The sequence below is a fragment of the Acomys russatus genome, chromosome 32 (assembly GCF_903995435.1).
Source record: "Acomys russatus chromosome 32, mAcoRus1.1, whole genome shotgun sequence".
NCBI classification, from domain to species: Eukaryota; Metazoa; Chordata; class Mammalia; order Rodentia; family Muridae; genus Acomys; species Acomys russatus.
In genome coordinates, this window is record NC_067168.1 from 39,786,810 (window position 1) to 39,810,335 (window position 23,526).

Genomic DNA, 23,526 nt, shown 5'->3' on the forward strand with positions numbered 1-23,526 from the left:
CTGGTACATTAATATGGAAGGGACTTGCAGACTACAGAAAGCCACCGGTGTACTAATTTTAACAATGTTGTTCTTCTTCTATTGATTGAATATTTGAAATGGGGTCTTGTTGTGTAGCCCATGCTGACCTGAAACTGGCAGCAATTCTCCTGCCTCAGTCTCCAGAGTACCAAGATTGCAGGGACATGAGCCACCAGGCCAGACAACAGAGCTGGGTTTATGAGCTCCAAGGAGCCAACACTGGGAGACAGGAACCAGTGAACTGGAAGAGCTCATCCGTTCCAGGTGGGACCAACCTCTGGCTGATTCACCGAGATGCTTAGTTAAGATGTAACTTGTCATGTCAGTACGACCCCACTACCCCCGAATATGGGAGTTCTGTGTGCTCTGGAGGTCACCAAGATCTGACCTGGAAGTGAGAGCTGAGGAACGCAAGGGTGAGGTAGCACACGCCTTTGAAGGAAATGCTTAAATTAGATGCGCTTCCTCTACCTCTGCCATCTTCCAAGTGCTGGGATTACCAGTGATTGCCACCATGCCGGATTCTCTTTGGTGCTGGGGAACAGACCCCAGATCACTGTGCTGCCAGGCAAGCACTCTGCCAACTGAGCCACATCCCCAGCCCTGAGATGGCCTTTTCCAAATGCGACAGAGCTCGACGTCCTGAGGACCAAGGCTATCAAATCAGCAGCTTCCATTCTTCAGCTAAAAAGGGTTCGTTTAAAGAAGGTTCTGTCCGTAAGCCTGCGCCCAGTCAACCCTGCGTGCCGACCGTCTTCCCCTCGAGGGTACCCCCTGCCTGCCTCCGGGACCTGGCCCTCCGCCCCGGCCGCGCCCCGGGCGCAGCCCCTTTTGGCACCCGGACTCCCAGGTGCCCAGCGCGAAGGCGGAGCCGGACTGCAGCCGCCTGGGTGGCGCCAACCAAGACCCCCGGGAGTTCGCGGGTCCCGGCGCTCCGGCTGCGACTCCCACAGCATCCTCCACCGTTTCTCCTGCATCCCCGGGAACTCTGCGGTCGCGCGCAGCCCGCGGACGCCACTACCATGAGCGCGGGGCCACGATGGCCGGCGGCCCGCAGCCTGCCTGCGCTCTGCGCCGCGCTGCTCCTGCTGGGTTTGCAGCCGCCCACCGCGCGCTCAGAGGGTGAGTGTCAGCAACCGCAGGGACCCCGGTGTAGCCGGGAGGCCAACCGGGCCAGAGATGCCGCCTGGAACTGGCCACCCTGCGCCCTCGCATCACCCGCTCCCGCCCTTTCCAGCGCTCCCTGCCGCCTGCTTCCCCGGAAAGAGAGTGTTAGAATGAAGTCACGTCTCGGCTGCCCTCGAACTTGCCCTGCTGGCACTGATTTTTCTTCTCCCTTCTTTTCTCAGTATCTATTAAGTGGGTGTCCTTCCCCAAGGCGGAGGTTAGAAAATATTCGCACTGTCCAGGAAGATCCATGCCCGGGCAAACGGGGACGCAGACTATGCCGGGTAGAAGAAACAGCTAGAGAGGAGGCATTGGAGGGGGGAGGGGGTGGAATAGGCGTTGGGGGGGGGGATATTGGGGAACATGGGACCCACGATTTTAAAACAAACAGCAGGGCGGGAACCTAGCTGCTAGGTGGATGCCCTGGGACAGAAGACGGAAAACCAGGTAGAGGCCAGATGACAAGTTAACCCACTTTATTTCACTAAATTTTGTTAACATTTCTGTATGTGTTTATTTACTTTGTATTTAAAATTTGAATTTAGCTTTAAAACTATTGAGAGAGAGATGAGGGAGGGAGGGGGAGAGAGAGAGAGAGAGAGAGAGAGAGAGAGAGAGAGAGAGAGAGAGAGAGAGAGAGAGAGAGAGAGAGAGAGAGAGAGAGAGAGAGAGATTACACATATGCTTGCCATAGTGCGTGTGTAGAGGTCAGAAGACAACTTGAAGGATTCATTTCTTCCCCCACGCACTACGTGGGTCCCTGGGGTGGAATTCAGGTCGGCAGGCTTGGCAGCAAGCACCCTTACTGCTGAGCCATCTCTCTGGCCTTTGAATTCGGCTTTTGATACTTGCCTAAACTAGAGTGTTTAGGGCCCTGTGTCAATCCAAGTTCCTTTTGAAAAGCTAATTCAGCTGTGTTTAGCTGTGTTGAAACAAAACCTCTCTGAACACAGCAGAGCCAGAGGATCTGAAGGGAGCCCGCTGTCCTTAGCCTCAGGAGGTTTCTAGAAAGTCCACCCTTAGGACAACCTGGGCCAATAGGAGAGAAAAGCTCTCCGCTGATTTAGGAAGCTTTGCACAGAATGAAATATAGTTATTTTAATCTGATAAGGAATGAAGCTGGAGATCTGGGAGAGAAAACCTTGGTGCTTAAAAAAAAAAAAAAACCGGTCTGTATGTTTGTACATGTTTTAAATAAGGGCATGGCCGCTGAGATTGCGTCTTTAGCGCTAAAGAGAGAGCTGTTTTTTTTTAAACTTTAAAGGCTGTTCGTGACTCCTAATTAATTACCAATTAATTTATGTGGCAGTGCTATAGAAATATCTCACCACTGAGCCATCTCCTCAGCCCCGATTTTTTTCTTTCTTCTTTCTTTTCTTGTTTTTTTGTTTGTTTTTTTGTTTTTTGAGACGGGATTTCTCTGTGTAGCCTTGGCTGTCCTAGACTCGCTTTGTAGACCAGGCTGGCCTCGAATTCGCAGCAACCCGCCTGCCTCTTCTTCCCTAGTGCTGGGATTAAAGGCCTGTGCCACCAGGCCCAGCTCCTATTTTTTTCATTTAAAATATTTAATTTAAAATTAAAAATCTAGATATGCTTCATAAATGTTACCATTTAAAAACATAGAACTGCGGTCTTAAAAATACATATATAAACATTTTGTTGTACAATGTTTGTGCATCTAATTCTACAGCATTCCATCACTGCCACATGAAACCTCGTCCCTTTTTGCAGTCTGTCCACTGGTATTTCTGGCCTGATGTTGAGTTATGAAAATTGAACTGATTTTATTTTATTTTTAAAATATATGCATTTTATTAATTTATTCATATTACATGTCAGTTTTTATCCCATCTCTTGTATCCTCCTCAACTGATTTTAAAACATGCAAGTAGAATGGGTTGGGGTTAGTAACTAGCTTTTTGAACAATGTCTGCTTTTGTTCCAATTTTGATTCCTTCAAAAAAAAAAAATCTCTTTCCACGGTGTTTTATAGTTTCACCCCATTATGAATGCTTAAGTGGAATGCCACATGGATAAAGATCAAAGTTTTGTGTCTCTCTGGCTTAGGGAGGGGCATAGAAAATAGATGGTGGGCTTATTGTCCAGCAAAGAGAAACTGAGGACTCCTAGTGTGTGTGTGTTTGTTATTGCTGTCCCCCCCCCCCCCACATACACACACATACCTTCCTTTTTCACCTCTCTAACCTGGCCAGGGGGTGGTGTCGCATGCCTTCAACCTAGCACTTGGGAGGCAGAGATAGGTGGGTCACTGTGAGTTCAAGGTCAGCCTGGTCTACAGAGTGAGTCCAGGATAACCAAGGCTACACAGAGACACTGTCTCGAAAAACTGGAAAAAAGAAAGAAAGAAAGAAAGAAAGAAAAAGAAAGAAAGAAAGAAAGAAAGAAGAAAGAAAGAAAAGAAAGAAAGAAGAAAGAAAAAAGAAAGAAAGAAAGAAAGAAAGAAAGAGAAAGAAAGAAAGAAAACTCCACTTGCTAAGCCCTCCATTGTACAGCGGAGTCATGAAGAACTACAACATGTACTGTGAAAGGGTCCCTCCGTGGGCCTGTGCTGACCCCTCATTGTCTGAGTCTGTTTGACAGGGAGGGGGACTGACTATTTAGCTGAGACTCACCACTATAGGTATTTGAAGCGTCTCAAAATTATTAAAATGTGAACAAAGACATTTAGTTTACATTTGACTAATTCAACATGTGTCACATACACTAAATAGAGGCACTACCGTATTTTTGTATTTTACTTTGTTTTTCATTTGTGTGCATAGGGTGGGGTGTGTGGGGTAGTCCAGCAATCAGTACCAAACTGGGTGTTGAGAGACAGGGGTATCTGAAAGAGCAGGAGGTTGGGGAGGGCCTAGCAGGAGGTGGAGGAGGGGATGGCTACCATCAAAATATGTTGAATGAAACTCAAAGAGTTAATGAAAACATTATGAAAGAAAAAGACCCATTCCATCTAAATCAGTGGTTCTAAACCTTCCTAATGCTGCGACCCTTTAATACAGTCCCTCATGTTGTGGAGTCTCGACCGACAGGTTGAGAACCACAGATCTGAATCGCCAATTGTGAGGGCACAAGGGTCTGGAGGTGCAGAGGGCTTCCCAAGGCATTCCTCTGTCCCTCCACACAGTGCTCCCCTGTACTATGTTTGTTTCCCCCTGGAAACTCTCTCTTGCTTTCAGCCTGAGTTCCTACCTCTTGCTCCATTGACAATCTTACCCCAGGTGTATCCTGACCGCGTTGGTTTTTTTTTTTTTTTTTTTTTGCCACACCCCCATCTACAGATGGGCTTCAGGGAGTGAGGGTGTGGCAGGCGAGGGCCTTGGCTTTTGCAGTAGGACAGAAGCCTAGCAGGCACAAGTGATTTGTTTTGGGGAGTCCCTGTAGTTCTTGTCCTAAGGGACAAGAAGTAAAGAACCAGCCGGGTGGTGGTGGTGCACACCTTTAATCCCAGCAATCAGGAGGCAGAGGCAGGTGGATCACTGTGAGTTCGAGGCCAGCCTGGTCTACAAAGCGAGTCCAGGGTAGTCAAGGCTACACAGAGAAACGCTGTCTCGGGGGTGAGGAAGAGGAAGCGAAGAACCCTGCTGGGTCAAGGACACCTCAGGGCATGCAAGGCAGAAGGAAGCAGTGAAGACAGTGTCAGAGCCCTGGGCACCAAGACACCCATGCAAGGGAACCCAGGACACTGAGCCTTGTCACATCTGTTTTGGAGGAAGGATTAAACAAAGAAAAGCTAACACACACATACACACTACCACCACCACCACCACCACGACCACACCAGGGTCTCACTTGTAGATCAGGCTGGCCTGTAGAACTCAGAGATCTGCAGTGCTGGGATTAAGACGTGTCATCACACCCAGCTAATTCAAATGCATGTTGGACTGTCTAGTTGGTGTGTGTGTGTGTGTGTGTGTGTGTGTGTGTGTGTGTGTGTGTGTGTGTGTGATCAGAGACAGAGACAGAGAGACCGAGAGAGAGCCAGCATATACATACGTGTATATGCATGTGGAGTCCACAGAGCAACCTCAGCTGTTGTGCTCAAACGCCAAAAGCTGTTGTTCTCTTGAGACAGGGTCTCCCACTGCCTTGAAACTCCTCAAATAGGCCAGGTCAGCTGCCCAGCAAGCCCATCCATAATCCCCCTGTTTCCTCTTCCTTGGCACTGGGACCACAAGCGTCACTATACTTGGCTTTATTTTTATGCGGTTTCTACAGATCAAACTCAGGGCCCCTGAGCTCCTAAGGCAAACACTTACCCATCCAGTCCATCTTCCCACCTCAGTTAAATGTTTATGTTTGTTTATTTGCTTCTTTATGGTAGACTAGAACCAGCGAGAGACCCTGTCACACTCTTGTCCCAGATGCAAGGGAAGACGAGATGGGAGGATGATTTGAGCTCACGGGTTTGAAGCCCTTTGGGCAACACAGGGAGAACCCATTTCAAAATGACTAGAGAAGAAGGAAGTGGAAACACAGAACGATCATCACCTGGTCCCAGAGATGGTGTGCACCAGGGTCTGCAGACAACGAGCATGCGCAGTCCCCAGTGCCTTGCACCTTACCACGCATGTATCTTCCTCTTCCTGCACAGGGAAGCTCTTCGTGCTGGAGTCTCAGAACGGCTCGCAGGGCCTGGACCTGGAGGCGGCTCGGCTCTCCTGCAAGGGTAAGGGTGCCCACCTGGTGTCTACCGGCGAGCTGAAGAGGGTGATCCAGGATTGTGCCTTCGCAGTGTGCACAACAGGCTGGTTGGCTGATGGCACCCTTGGGTAAGTCAGGACAGCTGGGAGAAGCATTCCTTCCCAACCAGCTCAGCTGCCTACCTAGGTTGTATATGAGACTTAACTGTCCTGCAGGGACAGCAGCGTAGGCTATGTGAGATGGACTGTGACTTCTAGCATGTCCAATCTATGTATTATTTATTTATGTGTGTGTATGTGTGCATGTGCATATGGGCTGGTGGATCTCACACACAAACACACACACACACACACACACACACACACACACACACATCAGAGGACAAATTTCCTTCCTTTCTTTTTTTTTCTTTTCTTTTTTTGGTTGTTGTTTTGTTTTGTTTTATTTTTTTAGATAGAGTTTCTTGTGTTAACCTTGGCTGTCCCGGGACTTACTCTGTAGACCAGGCTGGCCTTGAACTCACAGAGATCCACCTGCCTCTGCCTCCAAGCACTGGGATTAAAGGTGTGCACCACCACCATCCAGTTTAGAGGACAGCTTTTCAAAGTCAGTTCTCTCTTCCGCCTTGTCAAAGCAGAGTCTCTCTTGTTTCTTCTGCTCTGCGTACTCCAGGCTAGCTGGCCACCCGGCTTCCAGGCCAGTTCTCTGGTCTGTGCTCCCATCTCGCCATAGGAATGCGGATCACAGATACATGCCACCACATCCAGCCTTGTACGTGGGTTTCTGGGTGTAACTCAGGTCACCAGGCTTCTTCAGTTGCCTTTATCTGCTGAATGATCTCCTGCCCCTTCCAGCAGGCTCTGCTTTCTAAAGCCATTCATACATCTTTGTAGCTTTATAATTATTTACAGGTAATTATAGTTTGAATCTAAAAAAAAAAAATCCTCCTTGAGCTCTTGTTTTGAGTGGTGTCACATTTACAATGTGGGGCCAAACTGGTCAGTAGGTCACGTTGGGTGAGGGGAGCTGTCCTTTGAGGATTACTTGCACAGCCTGATTCCTGTCACTTTTTTGTATCCTGGTCCTCAGCCGTATGATCAGCCCCTGGCACCACAGACTGGGTGGTTCTTGCCCCCATACCTCTCCAACTTCGTGGCCTCAAATCTCTGAGCCCATGAGCCAAAACAACTGCTCTTCTCTCAGGTGCTTTGCCCATGGTCATGCAACAGCAACAAATACAGACGGCATAGCTATGCTCTGAAGAAGGTCAGAGCCCCACACAGGGCCTTTGCCAACCACCTTAGCCAGTGGCCTCCCCAGTAGCTAACGTTAACTGCCTGAAACATGAGTGAAAGTGATTTCAGCTGCTTCCAGACCCCCTGCTGTTGAGTTCTCATCAGCCTATGAGTAGTTCCAGCTTGGTTCTAGAGCCTCGAGGCTCAACCAGTGGGTCACGGCCCCTGTGAAAGGGTCATTTGACCAGCATAAGACCATTGGAAAACACAGGTGTTTACATTTACGGTTTATAACAATAGCAAACTTACAGTTATTGAAGTAGCAATGAAAATAGTTTTATGATTGGGGGTCACCACAACATGGAAACTGAACTAAGGGGTCACGGTGTTAGGAAGGCTGACAACCACCGCTCTAGAGGCTACGAAGCAGACAGTCAGTCCACTGCGTGCTGAGTTCCTAACTAACCCATGGGATGCTTAAAAGAAGTGAGTCTTATAATCATAAGACTGGAGAAAATGTCCCAGTAGTGTTTGCACCTGCTCTTTAGATTTCAAAGATGATAATGGAATTTCAAGCCTTTGGGTATCTGGAAGAATTCATAAAAATGTACTTTTAAGGAAGACAATTCTAACCTAGGCCTTGATTTATTTCAACAAGCAATTTTTTGTTAGCACAGTATTTCTTACACAATATAAAATAGCCAAGCATACTAGGATACTAATAATGAATAAAATTCAGGAGACACAACGGCTAAAAGAAAGTCTATGTGTCAGCATTGGTAAATACTGACATTCAGAAGACAATCCTTGGAGCTGGAGAAATAGCTCAGCCATTAAGAGCACTAGCTATTTTTGTAGAGGACCAGGGTTTGATTCCCAGCATGCACAGGGAAACTTACAACCATCCGTCCATCACTTCAACATCCTCTTCTGACCTCCTTAGGCACCAGACACACACATGGTGCCCAGACATACATTACAGGCAGAACAGCCATGCACATACATTTTTTAAATTCTTTTTTTTAAGGTGACAATCCTTTAAAATTTTAGAAAGATATAAAAGGCAAGGATAACTTTAACACCATGAGAAGCTAAAAATAATCAAATGGAAATACTTTAGAAATGAAAAAAACCCTAAAATTAATAATTTAATGGATGGATCTAACAGCTGATTGAAAAGAGCTAAAGAAAGCATTAGTGAAGTGGAAGCTATTTCAGAGGAAGATATGCAGAATAAATGAAAGAGGAAGAAATAATTTTTAAAATGTAGAGAAAATGGCAAAAAGTGGTAAAATTGCATGCAATTAGAATTTTAAAGGGGGCAGGGTGTCAGTGGTTAAGAACATCGTCTGCTCTTCCAAAGGTCCTGAGTTCAATTCTCAGCAGCCACGTGGTGGCTCACAAACATCTATAATGAGATCTGGTGCCCTTTTCTGGGGTGCAGGCACACATGCAGGCAAAATACAGTATACATAATAAATAACCTTTTAAAAAAAAAAATCTAACGGAAAGGAAGGGGCTGGAGAGGTGGTTTGGTGGTTGAGAAGTTTCCTGTCAGAAATTACCACTTTTCTAGCACCCACACAGAGGATCTGTAGATGGTGACTACCCTCCTTGTGGGATTCAGGCTTGGGGGAGGGCACTGGTCTTGTGTCTCTCTACAGATGACTGGGTGACACAGAGGGCATACCCACTGTGTTCTCTGATGTTCCCGTCCCAGACAGGTTATGCAACCTACCTGCTCCAGTTTGGTGGACTCAGTGGCACACCACCCAATCCCTACTTTGTTGTGGTGCCTCACACATGCCAAGCACACATTTATCGCTGAGCTGCCCTCCTAGCTTCAGTACCTCCATCTTACAAATCAGACCAAGACTTGGAGGGATCTGAATGACTTTCCTAAGAGCAGCAAACTACTCCTATCTATGCTAGTTTGCCTCCCATAGGCACCATTTGGCTCCATTTCCCCCTCTATCTGGGAGGTAGCTCTGATGACGTTCTTCCTCCTTTAAATCCTACCTCAGTTTCCCCCTAGGCTCACGGTTGCAGGCTTTCTACAGACCTCTGAGACCAGTTGGCTAAGGTGATCTAGCAAATGAGAGCTCCTCCTCCTTCCATAAGTCACTTCTCCCAGCTCTCCTCACAGCCAGTCCCTGTGTCTTCTGCACTCCTGAATCTGGATTTTAGGGAGCCTCCCATAAAAGGTTTTAGAAGGAGATGCCAAGCTTGGAAACTTTGTCAAGAAGCAATGGTTCTTGCAGAGGCATGCATTCTGAAGAAAGAAAGAAAGAGAGAGAGAGAGAAAGAAAATGAACCACTACCCTAGTGAGGCGCCTCAGTTTCACTCAGAACTTCCAAGGAAAAGGAAAAACCGAAGCCAGGTGTTGTCACTTGGAAGACCTCCCCACTCTCAGGAAGAAGGCCGTGCCTCCAGCATGGGTCAGGGAAACAGGGACCTGGGCAAGAGAGCAGTGGTGTCTTGGTGGACCCTCACTACTCTTTTATGAAATTCTGAAGCTTCTAGCACATTTCCTATTAATGATTAGTCAATCTCCTTGTTTCTTTGTGCCAATGGCATAGGCAATCCCATATGAAATTGAATACGAGTGATATATACTGGATCATTTCTGCCTCAAATTGTATATTGCGGTTGTATAAATAACGATGTTAATTCTGAATTATCAGGAATAAGTTCAGCAGTTTCTCTATGTAATATAACCCTCTCTACATATTGTGAATATGCAGAAAATATATTGATGGGTTCAGAGAAGTCTAATAAAACCATAAGACTTGCTCTGATTTTTTTTTAACCAAAGCACATGGGCTTTGAATTACTTTACTTACATTTCCTGACATGAGACCTGCCATTCCTGGTTTATTTGCATTGGTATGAAATGTAGGCACTTCAGAAATTGGTGTCTTTTTTCACTGTACCAGGGGCAGAATCCAGTAAGTTCTTTTATGAACTGGAGTTGCTTGCTTTTGGGATATTTGTTATTAAACCTCTTCCAAATAATTTCTACAACTCTTTGCCAACTTTCATTAATTACCCATAATGAGGTAATTTCAGCATTGGTATAAAGGTACTATAATTTCTTCTGGGTCTGTTCCTGATCATTAACAAAGTCTTATTCTTTCTTTTACAATTAGATCAAACCTTTTCAACACAAGTTTCTAGGTTTTTTTCCTCTGTTTATATGTGCTAAGAAGATCCATTCTAAACTTTTGTCTTTTCTCTGCATAGTGAGTCCAGTATGAGAACGAGTAGAAAGCAAGATAACGAGAACACAGGCATGTTTAGGATGGAGGTGGTCCACATACGCCGCATCCTGCAGTCTTTGCTCTACCTGAGTCAACTCTTTCTCTGCTTCAGCTGTTAATCGTCTGTGACTGTTTAAGTTAGAATTACCTTGCAGGGCTGGAGAGATGGCTCAGAGGTTAAGAGCACTGTATGTTCTTCCAAAGGTCCTGAGTTCAATTCCCAGCAACCATATGGTGGCCACAACCATCTATAATGAGATCTGGTGCCCCCTTCAGGAGGGCAGGAGTACATGCAGGCAAAATACTGTATATATAATAAATAAATAAATCTTAAAAAAAAAAAAAAAAAGAATTACCTTGTAAAGTTTGAAACAAATTACTCAGTTCTTGAATAGTTATCAAACAGTAGGCTGCAGCCAGTTAATATCTCCCAGTAGTTTTTGAAAGTCATTAAGCATTTGTAACAGATCTCTTCTGATCTGTACCTTTTGTGATTGAATTGCTTGTTGACTTAATTTTAAATCCCAACTAAGTAAAATCTTTTTTTCTTCATTAAACTTTAATCTATTTGCATCAGAATCTGTCAACAAGATATCATTCATATAATAGTAAATTATGGGTTAAGAAAATTGATTATGAATTCTTTCTAGCAGCTGTTGTACAAAATACTTACATAGAATTGAACTATTTAACATTCCTTGAAGAACTTTTTCTTTTCTTTTTTTTCTTTTTTGTTTGTTTTGTTTTTTGGTTTTTTTTTTTTTTTTTTTTTTTTTATTTTTTTTTTTGTTTGTGTTTGTTTGTTTATCAAGATAAGATTTCTCTGTATAGCCTTGGACTCACTTTGTAGGCCAGACTGGCCTTGAACTCACAGAGATCTTCCTGCCTCTGCCTTCCCACATTCTGGGTTTAAAGTGGTTCACTACCACACCAGCTTGAAGAAGGACTTTTTATTGGTATCTTTTCACAGGTTGAACATTGTTGTAAGTAGCCTGTAAAGGCTAATTTTTCTCTATCTTGCTTTGTAAGGGAAATAGTAAAGAAGCAGTCTTTTAAATTGATTATTATTATAGGCCATCCTTTTGGTAATAGAGAAGACCCAGGGATTCCAGACTGTAATGGATCATTTTTTGTTGGATCAGTTTATTTACAGACCTTAGGTCAGTCAACATCCTCAAATTTCCAGATTAAAAACAAAAAACAAAAAACAGATACAGGAGAATTCCAAGGACTTGTAGACTTTTCTGTATGATGAGCTTCTAGCTACTCAAGCACCTACAATTTTTTCTTCATTCTAGGGCCCTTGCTCTATCCACACAGGCTTGTCAGTTAACCATTTTAAAAGTAGGGCTGTTGGTTTTCCAAACCTCCAGAATTTCTTCTTCCATCTGGTGAAGCTGCTCTGCCCTTGATTAATGAACTATTTGTGGCTAAGGCCAGAGCAGTGTCGCCTTCTGTAGCATGCATTTGCATCTCCAATACCTAATTTAGTTTTCTCTAGTTTCTCTGAGGGCTGCTGATAGGAAAAACCTGACTAGTGTTGTTTGTTGTAGGGTATGAGCAAACCCCCTTAGGAAGTTTCCCCGTATTTAAAGGATTACCTCAGAGGGAGTTTCCCATAAGTAAGGGATTACCTTATATATCTCTTGCTGACCTGCAATGCCTACCCTTACCACACCTTCTACAAATCCTGGAAAGCTGAGGTCTTTTAGAGAAGTCTCCAGGAATGCCTTGCCTACAGTCCCTTTCCAAATGGTCTCATCTCCCACAGTTAAAACAATGGACATTTTGATACCTAAGATTATCGGCTATTGCTTGTCCAATTATATAGTCACTAGGGTCAATATCAGTAGTAGTTCTAATCCATTCATCCATGGGTGTTGATTGAGCTTTTAAAAGTCTAAGGATGTTTTTATACCTTGCATTTGCATTTTCTAAGGTTAAAGTTTCAATTAATACCTGGGTCAAATCTGGATCTGATATTGCTCTATTTGTAGCCAATGCTAATCTATATAAGAAATCAGTAAAAGTCTCTCTCTGAGGCTTTGCATAATCTTTGTGAATGGCATAGACCCTTTTCCTTGGTCTTCCACCTTATCCCAGGCTCTTAAAGTACATTGTATAATAATAGAGTCATCAGATTGCATCTACTTTCATAAATCAGCATTTGACCTTCATCTAACAATTGATTTTTCATGATATTAACACCTTTAGACCTATAACAATTTTTCATAATTGGATCTTCTTCTTTTTTTCTTAAGATTTATTTATTTTTATGTGCATTGGTGTTTACCTTGCTTGTCTATACAAGTCCTCTGGAACTGGAGGGACAGACAGTTGTGAACTGCCATATGGGTGCTGGGAATTGAACCTGGGTCCTCTGGAAGAATAGACTGTTCTCTTAACCATTGAGCCATCTCTCCAGCCCCTGGATCTTCTTCTTGACACCATGTCAGCCATTGTAATTGAGAACCAGCTTCCAGGATGGCTGTTGCAAAATCTTTCCAGTGTTGGGGGATAATCCTGTCTTGGGTAGCCCAGGTATTCAACATCTGTCTCAGAGTACTTGCATTCCATAAGTTACTATTGATTCTTTTGAAATGTTTGAGATCTTGTATTTTAACAGGATTCCAGACTAGTTGTTCATTTTGTGAATGTTTACCACTTTCTGGCATTTGTTCCCAGGTAACTGGGAAAGCTAGTGGGGGTGCTTGCCTTTCCTCAATTTCATTAAAAGGGGGCACCATAGGTTCAATGGGTTATATTGGTCCTTAATTTCATTAGGTACCGTAGGTTCATAATTAGTATTTCCTGTTCGTTTGCTTTCTCTGCCTCTTCTCTGTCAAGCCTTTGTACTATCATAACTAATTTTTCTTGTATGGCTATTTTTTCCTGGTTGTATAGTTATTTTTTTCAATCTCTTTTGAGAGGAAATCTATAAAGATTGCAATTGAAAGCAAGGAAGAGTTTACTCTTGTGATCACAGTTACAATAAGAACTGCAATAGATTTTCTTTTTCTGAGACAAGTTTTCTCTGTGTAGCCTTGGCTGTCCTGGATTTGCTTTGTAGACCAGGCTGGCCTTGAACTTACAGCAATCGACCTGCTTCTGCGTCCTTGAGTACTTTGCACCAGATCTCATTATAGATGGTTATGAGCTACCATGTAGTTCCTGGGAATTGAACTTGGGACCTTTAGAACAACAGACAGTGCACTTAACCTTTGAGACATCTCTACAGCCTGAGTTTCCCACTTTTTAATGCAGGAAAGGTCTGTCTATATAGTTAAAATTATCTTTTGGGCTGGCTTACTGTGGGTCACTGTCTCAGAGGCTCCTGCAGCTCCAGAGTCTCCTGAGTATCTTTGAACTCAAAGAACTGATGCTTCCTCTAGAGATGATCCAGGCAAATCTCTTCTCTGCGGCTCTGTCACTTGTCTTCTGTCCTCTGCAACATTTCTGTCAGATGTCCTCTGCTTTTTGCAACGTTGGTGGGGCTTTCTCCTTCCCCAATCATATTTTCCTTCCAACCACATTGCATGCCAGGTGTAAATGTTGTTTTTATTTCTTCAGATGAGGGGAAGAGATGAGAGCCATTTACAAGCCTTTCTAGCTCTTTCTGAACTCACTGGCTGGTTCAACTCACCTGTTCTGGCCTAAACTCCTCTCCAAGCTGACTGATTCAAACTGGCCTCTCTCAGCTTCTGAATCGACTGAATTGCTCTTCCTGGCTCCTTCTGTCTTCACCTGTCTCTAGCTTGTTCTCTCTACAACTTGTCTCTGTAAAAACCGACCCAGTTTAAAACAAAAAACTCTCAGTAACCCCTCCCGCCCCCCACCATGCTTCTCTTAGGTAGCCTCTTTTTCTTGTCCCGCTCTCATAAGACTTGGGCATAATCTATCTCTGATTCATCTCTCAAATCTCTCTCTGATTCGACACTTTGTCTGCCCCTCAATTAGACATCACTTTCAAACATGGCTGCTTCCTCCTATAAACTAACCTTCATTGTTAGGGATTAAAGGTGTGTACTAAGGTGTCTGCATTCCAGTTGGATCACATAGACCTAGAAGGTCTTTGGATGTGATCCCTTGCCAGCCATATTGCCAGATTAAAATTTCTCTACACTCAGGTGATCATCTATCTTTTGGGGGAGGTAGCAGTGGCAAATACTATGTTGCTCAAGCTGGCCTCAAACTCGTTGCTTCAAGTAATCCTCTTGCCTCAGCTTAACAAGTACCTGGCACTACAGTTGTGTACCATTATGCCAAGTATGTGTCATATTGTGCCTTCTGTTCCCAAATAGTCTATTAATTTTTAAGTGTTTTGATTGCAATCACTTACCTAGAGTGACTTAAGTTCTTTGCATGTTAAAAAAAAGATTTTTACATAATTTTAGTGGATTTTAAAGTCTCTTAAGATCTCCTGAAACTGGAGTTATAGAAGGTTCTGAGTCCCATGCATGGGTGCTGGGAATATAATCCGGGTCCTCGGCAAGAGCAAGCACTCAGCTGCTGAGCCTTCTCTCTAGCCCAATTTGAAAACTCAGATGACACCTGGGGAGGCAGCTCAGCAGGTAAAGGTGCTTACTACCAAGCCCGAGGACCTAAGTCCAGTACCTGAAACCTGCATTGTAAACGGGATTAAAAAAGATGTGGCTTCTGAGAGTTGAACTGATGCCTTCGAGTTAACCCCAGCATCACCTGCCTTCTAGAACGCAAACTGTCTGTGGAGAACGTTTCTATGTGGATGCTTTCATCCAAAAGTCACAAATCACCCCAAAATCTGCTGACTCAGCTGATAGCTGAAAAGAGTTCTTTTCAACCCAAAGATGTTCTCCTAACCCAGGATCCTTTGTCTGTTTCAGGACAACCGTGTGTAGCAAAGGGAATGGTGAACAGCAAATTCCGAGAGCTGTTGATGTGAGAATTGACAGTCACCCAGTTCCTGGTGCCAAGCACAACGCCCTTTGTATTAAGGATGAAGGTCAGTCCTTGTAAGGGTCCCTGGAGGGTATGAGTGGCAGCCGCTATTGTGTGTGGGCAATCTAGGTGAGCATGCTGAGGTGTGAGCACGCTGAGGTGACACTTCTCTGAACACTCTTTATTGAGGCTTCACAGGGTACATAGAGGGCTGGTTGAGGCTAGTACCATTTACTGGCCTTCCAAAGGAACTTTGGTCCCCAGCACCCATATTAGACAGTTGACAACTGCCTGTAACACCCAATAACCCCTTCTGGACTTTGTGGGCACTATCATTCACATGTGCACATACACACATAATTTTTAAAAATAAAATAAATAAAAGTTAATAAATAAAATGATAAAGTTTAGAAAGAGTCTAATTAGGAAAGCAGACAGGGCAGTGCGAGCCTGGACAGAAAAGCGAAGGTGGCCAAGCAATGGCACAGCTAGGCGGAGTTCACAGAGATGCGGTGGACAAGATGACTTTGGCCCCAGTGTTTCAGAGAACCTCTGGAGACAGTGCGCACATACCTGCCATTGTATCATTGCTGTTCACTTTGACTCGCAGTTGAAGGCCGACTTCATCATGCTGCCGGCTGCAGGAGCTTAAGACTGCTGTGGACATTGTGCCCACATCTGGGAAGCAGAGAGGGACGGATGTTGTTGGCCATCAGACCTTTCCTTTCCCAGAGGTTGTCGGACTCTAGGACATGTTAGACAGCCCTGCAAACACCTTCACAGGCACACCTGGAGCTGGATCTCCTAAGTCATACTAAATCTAGCTAAGCTGATAGTGATTTTCCCTATTGGGTTGAAGAGGCTGTGGTAGACCACCGTGATAGCTGTCAATCATTGATGTTGTGGGGTTTTCCTCCCATCCCCAAGCTCTCAGAATTAATGACTCATGAGACTCAAAATATAACTAAAAATACCTATGGCATATAGCTAGGCTCTTCTCTGACTAGCTCATAACTTAAAATAACCCATTTATACTAATCTATATTTTGCCATGTGGCTGATTACCTCTGCCCAGGTAGCATGCATCTGTCCTCCTCCCATCTTCCCAGCTGAACCTAGAACTCCTGGCTGTATCCCAGAATCCTTTCTGCATGGTGGGTGTCCCACCTCCCATTTCCTGCCTGAGCCCCTATATAGGCCATCAGGTTTACTACTGACAGGTGAAGTTTTCATACAGACACAAGGTATTCTCTCAACACATTGGTCAAGGGCTATGTCATGAAATGTGGCTCCTGGGTTTTTGATTGCACAGATACAAGTGCCACCCTCTCACAAAGAGGGGCAGGTGCCCACCAGGAGCCCCATGTCTGGAAAGATCCAGAATTGTAAAGAATAAGAAAAGAGCCCTGGCCGTGTCTGCTACAGATCCTGATGGTCACGGCTTAGGCTTTCACCTCTTGGTCTGGATAGGGGCATAGCTAAAAAAGAATCCCTTTGCTGAGCTGGAGAATCAGCTCAGAGGTTAGGAGCACTTGTTTCTCTTGCAGAGGTTTGAGTCCCAGCACCAACATGAAGGCTCATGACATGCTGCACATACACACATGCAAAACACTCACACACACAAAACAAATAAATCTTTAAAAATTTTTTAAAAAAATTTACATGCATTGGTGTTTGCTCAAATGTATGTCTGTATGAGGGTGTCAGGTCTCCTGGAACTGGGCTTACAGACAATTATGAGCTGCCATGCGTGTTCTGGGAATTGAACCCAGATCCTCTGCAAGAGCAGACAGTGCTCTTAACCGCTGAGTCATATGCCGAACCCCATAAATAAATCTTTTAAAACATTCCTATTCTGAAAAAAGAAATGTATGGGATGTGGGAAACTGCCCGTGGGAGGGAAATTTTCAACTTCCTGTTGAAAAAAATCAGCCAAGTGGTGAGGAGAGAGCCCATAAGAAGCCTCTAGGCAGCATCTCATGTGCGCCTGGGTGAGTAGATCTTCCTTATCAGAGACACACGCTGCTGAACAGGGCTGTTGATAGAGAAAAGGCCAGGCTCATCAGTAGCTCTCAGAAAAAGTTCTGCCTGGCTGCTCACTAAGAAGTATTAAAAATATTGGTGCCTGGGGGCCGGAGAGACAGCTCAGCGGTTAAGAGCGCAGGCTGCTCTTCTAGAGGCTATGGTGCAATTCATAGCCGCCCCCCCATGGCAGCTCACATAGATATACATGCAGGCAAAACACCAATGTACATAAAAATAAATAAATTATTTTTTTAAAATGGTGCCTGAAGGATTTAATCTGAATATTCTGAGCATTCAGAGTGTCAGGGTTTTTTTTTTTGTTTTTTTGTTTTGTTTTGTTTTTTGAGGCAGAATGGCATGTAGTACAGGTTAGACCAGAAATCACCTTGTAGCCAAAAATGGCTTCTAATCCTCCTGCCCTGCTCCCATACCCTGCCACTGAGCTTTTAAAAACCTTCCCAGTGAGTTTCATTTGCAGTCTAGGTTGAGAGGTTTGTTTGTTTGTTTGTTTGTTTTTCAAACTCATGACTTCTTAAACATCCCTTTAAATTTTTTTCCATTTGGGGTGTGTGTGTGTGTGTGTGTGTGTGTGTGTGTGTGTGTGTGCTTGCACATGTGGGTACGTATGTGTCGTTGTGCGTGTGTGTGGAAGTCAGAAATTAACTCATGCAAGTCAGTTGTCTTCTTCCATCCTGCGGCTCCTGGGCATCAAACTCAGGTTGCCAGGCTTGCCAGCTCTTACCCACTGAACCATCTCCCCAGCCCCAGATCTCTCTCAACATTAGAAACACCAGATAAAGTTGTCAAAAGCACAAATCCTTAGGCTGCCTCTGGATGCACCAAATCACTGTGCCCAGGGAAGACCAGAACTGGTAAACATGAGCACTATCATGAATATACTGGCAGATGCAGATTCATCAGTGACCAGCCTGTCTTCCAGTGTGAGCTCTCTGCCTAGAAAAAGGTCTCCATCTGCTGGGTTATATGGAAGACTGTCAGACATCTCTCCATCTGTCCAATCAAATAACCAAGGGGCGTGGCCTTGGTTTTACAAATGACTAGGGAGAGCAAGAACTGTCTGTCTCTCTGTCTCTGTCTTTTTCTGTGTCTGTCTGTCTGTCTGTCTCTGTCTCTCTCTCACTCTCACACTCTCTGACAGCCATATAAATAAATTCAAATAACCCCTTGGGTCCCAAACATTGGCAGTCTGAGAAAAACATAACAGAACTTTGTTCCTCTACTGATCTCAAGGAAACAGGTCCTCTTTAGTTTCTGTGACGGAACATGCCACTCCAAAGTAAGAGTGACTTACAATGAATCACAACTTGGTGGCACTAAGGTTTAGTGTAGGACAAGTACAATTTTTGTGGCTCTTGTGCCAATCCTGGCTAGACTCATTTATAAATCTGTAGCACGGTTTAGAAGTAGCCTTGCTCCTGGGGAACTCAAGAGCCACCATCCTAGCTATGATGGTGAGCATCGGGTTCAAAAGGAAACCATATCTGGAGGGAGTTAGGGTGGCAGTGAGGACCAGGACACCTGACATCCTCCTCTGGCCTCCACACATGTGTGCTCGGGCATGCACACCTGCACATACAGAGATATACAGACACACAGATACCACCCCTACATACACACACATCACATACAGACACCACACACACACACACTCACACACACACACATACACACACACCACTAAAATAAATTACAGTGCAGAAAATCAGAAAAAGAAAAAAAAAAAAAAAAAAAAAAAAAAAACAGAGGAAGACTAAGCAGCTGTCCTAGATTAAAATAGGATGAGAGAAATGGCAATGAAGTGCAATCCTGAGTTGTACCCTGGACTGGAAAAAACAATTCTATTTGATTATATTCAAATATAGATTGTGAATTGGACAGCATGATACCAAAGCCCAAATGTGGAGATTTTGATAGTTACTGCGGCTAGAGAGCATTCTTGATCCTTGCATACAAAGTCCTTTAGGGGTGAAGGGCATCATGTCTACAACCTCCTCTCAAATGTACCAGAGGAGAATTTACTAATGGGTGTGTGTGTCCTCCCACGCGGTATGAGTTTCCCCTAGTGAGAGGTCCCTCAGTGGGGACACCAAGGACTGGACACCAAACGATCCCACTCAATCGAGCTTGGTAGTCAGTTTATTGGGGTCACTCACAGAACCACGACTGACTCAAGCCCACCCAACATCCCTGTGCTCCCATCAAAACCTGCCCCTATGTCCTGCCGTCCTGCCTTGGATGTACCATGTAAGCCATTCCTCTCAGCCTTCCGGGCTTCACTGGGGAGAGGCTACTCTTCCCTTGTGGAGACTTGATGGACTACAGGGTTGACCAGGGGCATAGGTTACTGAGGGAAGGACCACCTCCTTGCGCAAAGCAAGCGTTGGGCTCTCCAGAGGGCTTCTACACACTTCCAAGTGCTGCTCAGCTAAGCCCTCCTGAGGTTATTACTCAGAGTACAGAGTTTTAAGGCTCAGTTGAGAGGACCTGAAGGTGGGGCAGGTAGGCCCAGTGCAGAGAGTCTGAGATTCCCACTTTGCACAGGTGAGGCTCCACTCAGTTCCCAGAAGAACACCCTCTTTTTATACCCTCCCTCCGGATGGCATGTCGTGGCCGTGGCACCATGATGCTGCTCCCCTCTGGCAAGACCAGGAACATGAAGTGTGCTAACTTCAAAACTGGCAGATGTGCATCTGCTAAAATGCCCAGAGGGAAGACTGGCCTGGCTCCTGCTCGCACAGCCCCTCCTGCACATCTTTAAAGTAGAGTTCATTACCAGTGTAGATGCGTCTTTTTCCTTCTGGTGTTTTTGCTTCAGACAGTGAATTTCCAGCCCCATGGTGATCTCACTTAGACTAATACGTGCAGTTATTTTTAACCCAGAGGATACTGATGAAATAAGCCTCTTACATTTGGGGTTCCCTGCCCCCTGTCTCCTGTCTCCTTTGGCAGCTTCTTGGTGGGGTCTGCAGCCCAGGGCCTAGAGGCTTCCAGCATCCCTTGGACTCTGACTGCCACACCCCAAGCCCACACTTTGCTAACGTCTCTGTCCCCTGAGACAGAGCTGGCCTCACCTCCCTTCCTAACAGCATTGTCACCCCACATGTGACGGTCATCTTTACTTCCCCCCCCCAAAAAAAAACAGGAATGGGCAGTTCTGTTAGGCCTTCAGGAAGAGCAGCAGCATGCTCACTGTCCCCAAGATAGATGGGAATTTTTGAGAGGACCCGATTCTCAGGCGTGCCTAGAGGAGAGAACTCCCACCTCAGGGATGGCTTTGGGAGAATTGCCCCTCCTCAGCCTATCTTTTTGTTTGGTTGGTTTTGGGTTTTGTTTGTTTGTTTTTTTGTTGTTGTTTTTCTTGTTTTGGTTTTGGTTCTTTTACAATTTTTTTTGAGACAGGGTTTCTCTTGTGTAACAAGAGCCCTAGCTTGAGGCTCTCCTCGCCCCCCACCCTAGCCCCACCCCCATCCCCGCTGAGTACTGGGATTAAAGGTGTGTGCTACCACTGCCTGGCTATTTTGTTTTGTTTTGACTTTCTCAGGCAATCTTTTTTTTTTTTTTTTCCTCGAGACAGGGTTTCTCTGTGTAGCCTTGGCTGTCCTAGACTTGCTTTGTACACCAGGCTGGCCTTGAACTCACAGTGATCCACCTGCCTCTGCCTCCCAAGTGCTGGGATTACGAGCATGTGCCACTACACCCGGCTCCTCAGGCTATCTTTTAACCTTTAGCTGTTTATCTACACGGGGCCCAGAGTCTGTTCTGTGGTCAGGCTTGGTCCTCCTTCAAGACTTTGAGTGTTCTGTGTTCAAATGTAGGCTCGAATTTAGTCTAGTGACTGCATGTCCCAGAAGCAAGTGAAGTGCAGGTCAATCTTCTCAACTCTTTCCCCTCACCAAGTCAGGAGCCCTCTGTGGACCTCGTCTCTTATGGATTTTCCAGCCTTCTGACCTTTGTGGACGGTGCAGAGGTTCTCAAACTTTTAGTGCTTCAAGCCTTTAACACGGTTCCTCATGCTGTGGTGACCCCACACACACCACAAAATTAGGTTTGTTGCAACTTCATAACTGTCATGTTGCTACTGTTATGAGTTGTAATGTAAACATCTGTGTTTTCTGATGGGTCTCGGGTGACCCCTCTGCAAGGGGTCATTCATCTCTAAAGGGGTCTCCACCCACGGGTTGAGAACTGCAGTTTAGAAGCATCCAAGCTGGGTAGCCATGTAGAACGGCAGCAAGGGAGATCTTGGTGCGTCTGAGAATGGTCCCCAGAAGGACGGCAATCTGAGATAAGGCTGGGGACACCGAGAAGAGTCATCTTCAGGGGAAGAAAACTGGGCTGGATTTTAAGGGGGGGCTATGGGAAGCTCTTGGCTAAGCTGTGGGGTTCGAGCATCATGTGGTCGCTGTCATTGCTGGAGGCAGGATGCAGATGAGCACAAGCCCCTGAACTTGCTCCCCACACAGAGACCCATGTCTATGACCAAAGGCAAGTCTGTGCTAAACTTCAGTTTGTCCTGAGGGAGGAGCATCTAAATTCAACACTGGATGCCTCCTCTCTACTTCCAGTTTCTGTGCACACACATGCACACACGCTCTCAGAGGAGGGGGAAGGAAGGAGGAGGAAGGAAGGAGGACCTATAATCCTAGCAGTGAAGAGGCAGCAACCAGAGGATGCCTAGAGCTCCCTGGCCAGCCAGTCTTGCTGAACCTGAACACCAGGTTCAGTGAGAGACCCTGTCTCAAAATATGAAGTGGAGAGCTGGGCAGTAGTGGTACATGCCTTTAACCCCAGCACTCAGGAGGCAGAGGCAGAGGCAGGCGGATCTATGTGAGTTCAAGGTCAGCCTCGTATACAAAGTGAACCCAGGACAGCCAGGCCTACACAGAGAAATTCTGTCTCAAATAAAACAAAGGGGTTGGAGAGATGGCTCAGCAGTTGAGAGCACTGACTACTCTTCTGAAGGACCCGGGTTCAATTCCCAGTACCCACAGGGCAGCTCACAACTGTCTATAATCCAAGATCTGATACCCTCACACAGACACGCATGCAGGCAAAACACCAATGCACATAAAATAAAAATAAATAAATTTAAAACAAAACAGGAAAAAAATGAAGAAAAGAGAAAAGATGAAGTTAGAAACAGTAGAGGAAAGCACCTGATGTTGACTTCAGGCTTTTACACACATACATACATATATGCATTACACACATGAACACATACACACATGTACACACAAAATAAAGTAAAATGTTTACAGACATGCACATAGAGAGCTGTTCGTTGTGACATTGTTTATTGTGATGGAAAACCCAAATGGAATTAAAAGTCTATCTACTAACAAAATAATGTTCTCCACAGTGTAGCCTTTCACAAGGTTGAGGGAGATTATACTTCTGATGAGGAAAAACTCTAAAACATTTTTTTAGAAAATGTTGCCTTCTGGCTTTTGGCTCAGCACATGAGCACCTTAGAAGCTACACTCTAGACTAACAGGCAAAACATGAGGATGTAAAACATAAGCTTCGTGACAAGTGGACAAGTGTGCGTGTGCGTGCACACGCGCGAGACACACACACACACACACACACGGAAAATTTGTGCGTGCACGCTCACACACTGTTCTTGCGGAGGATGAAACTTTGATTCCCAGCATCCACATGGCATTGGGTGGCTTATGACTATCTCTAACTCCAGATCCAGAGGAGCTGACACACTCTTCTGGCTTCCATGGACACCCACACCTACGTACACAGACACACATAGCCACACACAAATAATAAGGTTTTTTTTTTTTTTTTTTAAGAAATGAGAAAAAAACCCAGCTGGGTGTGGTGGCACTTGTCTTTAATGCCAGTACTCAGGAGACGGAGACAGGCAGATCTCTCTGAGTTCAAGGCCAGCCTGCTGTACATAAGTTCCAAACCAGTCAAAGCTACACAGTGAGACCACCCCTGCCCAAGGAAGAAAGAAAGAAAGAAAGAAAGAAAGAGAAAGAGAAAAGAAATTGTAAAAGGGGAATTACTACAGATCTCATGGATATTAAAGGAATCATAAAAGTAATATATAAATAGGATGGGAGAAATGCTCATCAGGTAAGAGCCATTCAGCCTTCAGCATCTGCATCAGGCAGCTCACGCATCTGTCAGACAGTTTGATTCCCCAGCACACAGGCTGGGTGGCTCACAACCACCTGTAACTCCAGCTTCAGGAGTTATA

The 23,526-nt window shown here is 45.1% G+C and overlaps 1 protein-coding gene across 1 annotated transcript in view; it reads left to right on the forward strand.

Annotated features, from left to right (window-relative positions):
• Positions 1-629: 629 nt before the first annotated feature.
• The window catches only part of Susd5 (sushi domain containing 5), a 45,984-nt gene continuing 23,087 nt past the window's right edge, over positions 630-23,526 (forward strand). Inside the window, exons 1-3 of the mRNA XM_051140398.1 lie at positions 630-1,143; positions 5,801-5,978; positions 15,209-15,327. Coding sequence (XP_050996355.1) covers positions 630-1,143; positions 5,801-5,978; positions 15,209-15,327 — 811 coding nt within the window. The remainder of the gene's footprint in view (positions 1,144-5,800; positions 5,979-15,208; positions 15,328-23,526) is intronic.